At 43.1% G+C, this 6,000-nt stretch overlaps 1 protein-coding gene across 2 annotated transcripts in view; it reads right to left on the bottom strand.

The window, feature by feature from the left end:
• Positions 1-12: 12 nt before the first annotated feature.
• Positions 13-6,000, bottom strand: part of LOC122783694 (glutamate receptor ionotropic, kainate 2-like) — a 53,884-nt gene continuing 47,896 nt past the window's right edge. For both annotated transcript variants that reach the window (XM_044048487.1, XM_044048488.1), the window contains exons 9-12: positions 5,328-5,441; positions 5,045-5,251; positions 3,949-4,172; positions 13-620 (exon numbers count right to left, since the gene is read on the bottom strand). In XM_044048487.1, coding sequence (XP_043904422.1) covers positions 359-620; positions 3,949-4,172; positions 5,045-5,251; positions 5,328-5,441 — 807 coding nt within the window. In that variant the 3' untranslated portion in view covers positions 13-358. The remainder of the gene's footprint in view (positions 621-3,948; positions 4,173-5,044; positions 5,252-5,327; positions 5,442-6,000) is intronic.

The following is a 6,000-nucleotide window of genomic DNA, read 5'->3' as shown; positions in this document are numbered from 1 at the left end:
ATTTTTATATTAAGCTGACACTTTTTTTTGTGTGTGTGTTTTCAGTCACACGGCAAACATTTACGCAATGGTGCCGTTGCCGCTGTCTGTCTTGACATAAAACAACAGCGCGGGGATGTTGCTAAGCAACACAAGATCTAAACATCGCCATACCGAGAAAGACAAAGAGAGTTGTGTGGAGCCGATAGGCTGATAAGGGAAATGTAATTATATTTATAAAAGGTACACACCACAGTTTTAAATTCAGGGAATTTGATTTTACTGAATATGTAAATCCCTCATATCCACATGTACTGTACCCACATTCCTATATGAGCTAAGTTGATCTAATTAAAAAGATATTATATGCACAATTACTCTAAATTCTGTGCAGACGCCCAGAGGCCTCTCTCTTGCCGCTGGTGTAAAAAAAAAACAACAACCCCCAACCCCTCAGAGACAGTGGGATACAGAGAGCTTGAGCTCCACAGAGCACCAGCATCCACAGGCTGAGGCAACTACCTTGCTGCATGAGAGCCCCAACTCCAAACCAGAAACTATTGAGCAGAGTAAAATTGTTTTCCACTACGTCTGAGTCGGGGTTGCACGGATGCGGGTTGTACCACTCGTACGGGCTAAACCTACAAGAGGAGAGAGGAGAGAGACAGACACGTCAGCACAGAGCAAAGGGAACATATAACGTGTTCAAGCAGTGCAGATTAAAAACATACATCTTAAAACCCCCAAGCAGGAACAGAGAGAATGTTAATGTGCAGGAATGCTGCGCTGCGGCCCCCGAGGGTCCGTTTCTGCAGAGGCTAAAAGCGAAATCATTCAGGCTTTTGCCCGAGATCAGCGTATTGGCATATTCAAATGCCATCAGTTTATTGTGAGAACAGATCAATAGGCTGGAATAACACTGTCACTGGTGATAATGTCCTGCTACGTGATGATCTTTGGAGCTCATTTGGATTCAACTGAGTCAGGAGCCGTGGTGTGTGTGTGTGCACCCCATGGCAACTGCAATCACCATCATGTTTTAGACACCACGTCCTCCTAAAAGCACCAACATGAGAATTGCTCTTTTCCTTCCTCCCTCTATTTTCTTCATTCTTCCCTCTCTTTGCTGTTTTTCCCCTCGCGTCGCCATCACACCTTCATCCCAGTCATCCCCCCATCCTAAACCCATCCCCGTCCCAGCGAACCCCCACCTCCTGCACTCGCTGCTTGCTTCAGCGCTGGTTGTCAGCATCTTCAGGTCAGTTGTGGACATTTCTCATTTATTATCCTAAGCAAAAGTGGCACAGCATTAGCGCGGGGTGATTGGGTTTGCGTTAAGCATCAGGAGCTGATTGAGTTTGTGCTGAAGTGGTTATGGTGGGAACATTGCTAATGCGGGGGTTGAGGGGCTCATCAGGTGATGCTGTTTAGGAGCGTTCTGCTCCTCTTAACATGCTGCATGCTAATCAGCCACTGTGTGCGCTCGAGGGCCCATAAATGTGGCATATTACGGTGTATTTTACACAAACATGTGTACACGCCATATTATTTATAAGATAAAGAGCAGCAGCTTCACGTAGAGGGCTGCACTGCAGTGCATCTACGAAGGAAGAGATGTGTCCTTCGATCCTCTTTGTTGCCTTAGCAGCATAATAATTAACGGCCTTATTTTTATAAGCATCGTGAAACGGGGGCAGCGTTTTTTTTATTCTGAAAACGCTCTTCCTTTTACACCTATTTTTCCGTAGCGTCCTGTTCGCGGTCGAATCATCTACGTGGTCACGGCGCCGACGACACACGCGGTAATTCTTCCCTGTCGACCCCCATCAGGAGGCTTGATTTACTGGAATGTCAATGAGCTCCATCTCCTTGGAATTCCATGTGTACATGTTTGTGTGTGGGAGTGCAGATCTCCGTGTTGTGTTTGCGTTGGTTGAATCAAGTTCATCTCAAAATCTGGTGATTTATTCTTTTAAATCACCATTTTTTTTTTTACCCCGTATCCTTTTCAGCCGAGGCCTCAGGCGAAACTGCGGGTGCCATCAGATAATGTGTGCGCGGCTGTTTCTATCTACATGTGTATTCTGTATGCACCGAGCTCTATGATTCTTCCGTATGACCTTTGCCTGTAGCTGGCCCGTATTCCTGTGGGCCGTGTTCTGCACACCGATCGCCGGGAAGAGGGGGGAGGGAGGATGTGGAACACGCAGGTGTAAGGTCACCTCCTCACACCGAGCACAAGGGACATGTCGGATTGCACACGGAATTCTAAAAAGATCCCTCTCTCTCTCTCTCGCTCCCTCCCCCGACTCTCCTGTTCCTGTTCCTATTCCCCTTCGCACGTCCTCGTCCACAATAACACGAAACGCTTCCTCCATTAACTGTCTGCTGGATTCAATTACTTTGACTGACTTTATAGATCTGTTGCCTTTCCACGCTCAGGCCGAGTAAAGAGGCCGCGTCGAAGGTTTTAAAATCACACGCGTGTCAAAGACTCAGGGCTGCAAAATGTTACGGTGCAGTTGTGAATCGTGGTATCGAGATTTTCTACCTGAGAAAAGGACATACCATTTGTTATGTTCACAAAACGAAGGGAATCTCTCACAAATGGAGCTGGAAGTCAACCACTCAGTAGAATGTTTTTCTTCTGGAGCTTGAAATGAGATTGTTTGGTCAGGACAAAATGTGAGTGTGGCTCAACATTGTTGTGAATCCCTGATGAGACTGAGGTGTTTAGTGTTTTATTGCGCTAAGCCAGGACTTCATAAAACCACGCCACTTACTCTATTTGCAGGGGATTAAAGTAAATAATGTACTCTGCATTTGGGGGATTCAACAATCAATCCTCGGCTGTGCAAATCAATACCGCAATTATGAGAGAACCTGCTCGGCGACCTGCAAAGAACACTGTACTTCAGTTTTACACTTGGCAGAACTTTTTCTTTTCCTTTTTTTTTTTTGCTGTTAACAAACAAACAAAATAAAAAGCCTTATAATTAGACACGTTTAACAAGAATATCAAGGCAATTGCATGCTAATCACTTACCACCCCGACGAACTGTACCGTGGAAACAAAAGGGCTGTGGGTAAAATTTGCATATTCTGAGCTAACTTAGGTGACAGTTGCCGCTTACCTCTCGTGTGATCATTTTTTTTTGCCATTGTAACATTTGATGAAACATGCGTTAAGCCCGGTTCCTCTCACGGTCAGAGCACAGGGAAGAGGAGGTGTGATGTCAACACTCACCTTTCTACACCGTACATGCATTGGTGCGTAAACGGGGGGGCGGCTTTATTAAGATATTGTAAGAATTTGCTCTTTTACAATGACAGCAGTGCACTGGGATAATTTCTTACAGATGTTTAATCACATGGGTTACTGGTTTTAAAGTTGGTAATGCCAGGAATAGTGCAAGGAATCATCTGATGTAGACTCACACCTGTGTTTTTCCTAACTGCTTTAGCTCATTTACTAGGTTTAATAAAGAATAACGTTATCATTGCATGGAAATCAACCTTTCCAGATTCCACTGTGATCTGTAAGTTGTTATGTACATGTGGAAACGGTCAAAATTGTTGAAATTGACCTCATTTTTCCCAAGAAATTGGTTGTTCATAATGTTTTGTAACAAGATACTTCATTAAATGTAAATAAAAGGGAAAGATATAGGGTATTATGCTATTATTTTACTGGTCCTGCCCACTTGGGATTAAATATTGTTGTATGTGACCCCTGAACTAAAATGAGATTGGCGCTTAAAGTCTTATAAAAAGTTGTGCAAAGTCAAAGAAAATGTAAAAAAACCCACTATATTAATCTGATATTGATCATATCTACATCATGGAAGCTGTAGAAAAGTCACAGCTTGATTATTTTCAGTGAATGAATGACCCTCTTAGTAAAAGCAATCCAAACAAGGGAGAAAATAAAGATTTTAGAGGACGGCAAAGGCAGGGTTGACCTGTTACCTGGCTATGACAAACAGCACACAACTGACACCCAAGCAAGCCAGCAGAATATACATCCAGATATCAGGCGAGAGGGGGTTGAGAAAGGAAAACACTCCGGGGTTGGTGCCGTTGGGCTTGCGGTACAGGATACTGATCCCCAACGTCATGAAGGGCTTGGAAAAGTCGATGACCTTCTCTCTTGCATAGGTGATGGTCAGAGGAGCCACTGCCAGGTCTGCTTTCTGCGACGAGAGAACAGGAAACCAAACAAAACAATTGAAATCATGTAAATGGCAAAAAAATAAAAAATAAATAGAAGAGAAGAGAGAAAACAATCATATTAAAATCTGATTTCTGTCGTCAACGGAGCCACAACAAACGAGAGGAAATAGCCAGGGTCATTAGTTCAGCTAGATTGCCGGGGAGGTGGCTGAGTTTTTCCAGGAAATTACACGTTGTTTGTTCGATCCTTCTTCTTCTGTGGTTGGTGTCAAAGGTGAGTCACTGAGGCTACAATCTTCAGATTATTTTAATCAGCAACAACTTCACCTTCTGTTCCCTCGTAAGTGAGATCGGCCCTCCTAGAAGTGCAGAGTGCCTGCTCAGAAAATCATTTCAAGACAATAACTTACTCAATGTTACTCGAGACGAGAAATCATTTCAGCAATAAGTCATGAGAGGGAAGGTGTATATTATCTATATTTATCATTATAAAAACTAGTCTGGCACCAAAGAAAAAGGCCCGTTTGTAAGCTCTTTGTTTTCCAACTGGTTTCCAATTGAGTCTGTCAAGGATTTGTAAAAAAAAGACATCATTACCATAAACAGATGTACACACACTGTGGTTCCAAAAAAGGACAAAGTCACGTTGTGAGTTGGCATGAAGAAAAAAAATGGAACAAGCTTTTGGAAAACACTTGAAACCATTAATTTGATTTTGGAGACAATTTGACAAATTACCACCGGACTGGGAAAGATTGCCACTCGCTTAGACAAAAATGTAAAATATCAGAATTTAGAGGCACTTTCAGTGATGTCTCCGTATTTATTTATTTTTTTTTAATTAAAATTTGGACGTTTTACAAGCTGTGTGAGGCGTTGCTTGATGACTCACATGGTCCATCAGCTCTCGCACCATGCCGTTCCACTGGCCCGTGCTCTCGTCCAGCATGCCGTATTTCCCGTCTTCCACTAATCGCACCTCGTAGCGGAAACCCAGGATGGCAGAGAGCTCCCTCAGCAGGTCGATACAGTAACCCTCAAAGCGGTCATTCCCGTACAGAGGCTTGTCGGACTTCTTGAACATCACATATGGCTCCTCCTGTACAGAGAAATAGACACTGGTGTCATTTTTTTGTTTTTCCAGTGTAACTGTGTTTTCGATGGGCTGTATTTACCAGTATGGTGGACACACGCAGGGATTTGTTAGCCAGAGAATCGGTGACGTTGGACGCCTTGCTCTTGTGACTTTCTGTCATATTCAGGCCGCTGTTAGGATCCCATGTTCCAATCTGTTGAAGCATTTCGGTATGGATTCAGTCAATGGATAGATAAATAAATCACTGTGACACATCTAGACTAACAGTTCGACGTTTCGGACCCCGTTCGGACCAAGGTTACTATATAAAACCTCTAGTCCAACGTGTTTTTCCTCACGTTGAACTCCCTGTGTCTCATGAGGGTTACATATTATTATCTATGTTATTATGCTCATGTGTGTCTTTAGTCTGTTGACTGATTATTACCTGGCACACTAACTGTATCCAACAGCAGTATAATGCACATACAGTATACTTCATGTGTCCTAATACATTTTTAAAATGGCATCTTTTGCTGGGGTTTTTTATGACACAAAACTAATTATATGACCTTTTTGATTCTTGCACCTGGCAAATATACAAAAAACTAACACTAAAACTAAGCATTTACAAAAATAACAACTAATCAAAACGAGCAAACCCGCTCTTTTATAACTCCTAAGTACAGGTCACAATGGTGTCCTCCAATGTGTCCACAAAATCCACACGCAGAGGTGGTTTGAGGACACGTGTGTCCACATTCCCGGCCGCG

This window comes from Solea senegalensis, linkage group LG17 (genome assembly GCF_019176455.1).
Source record: "Solea senegalensis isolate Sse05_10M linkage group LG17, IFAPA_SoseM_1, whole genome shotgun sequence".
Lineage (NCBI taxonomy): Eukaryota > Metazoa > Chordata > Actinopteri > Pleuronectiformes > Soleidae > Solea > Solea senegalensis.
Note: the sequence above shows the minus strand (reverse complement) of the source record. Positions and strands in the feature narration are given on the sequence as shown.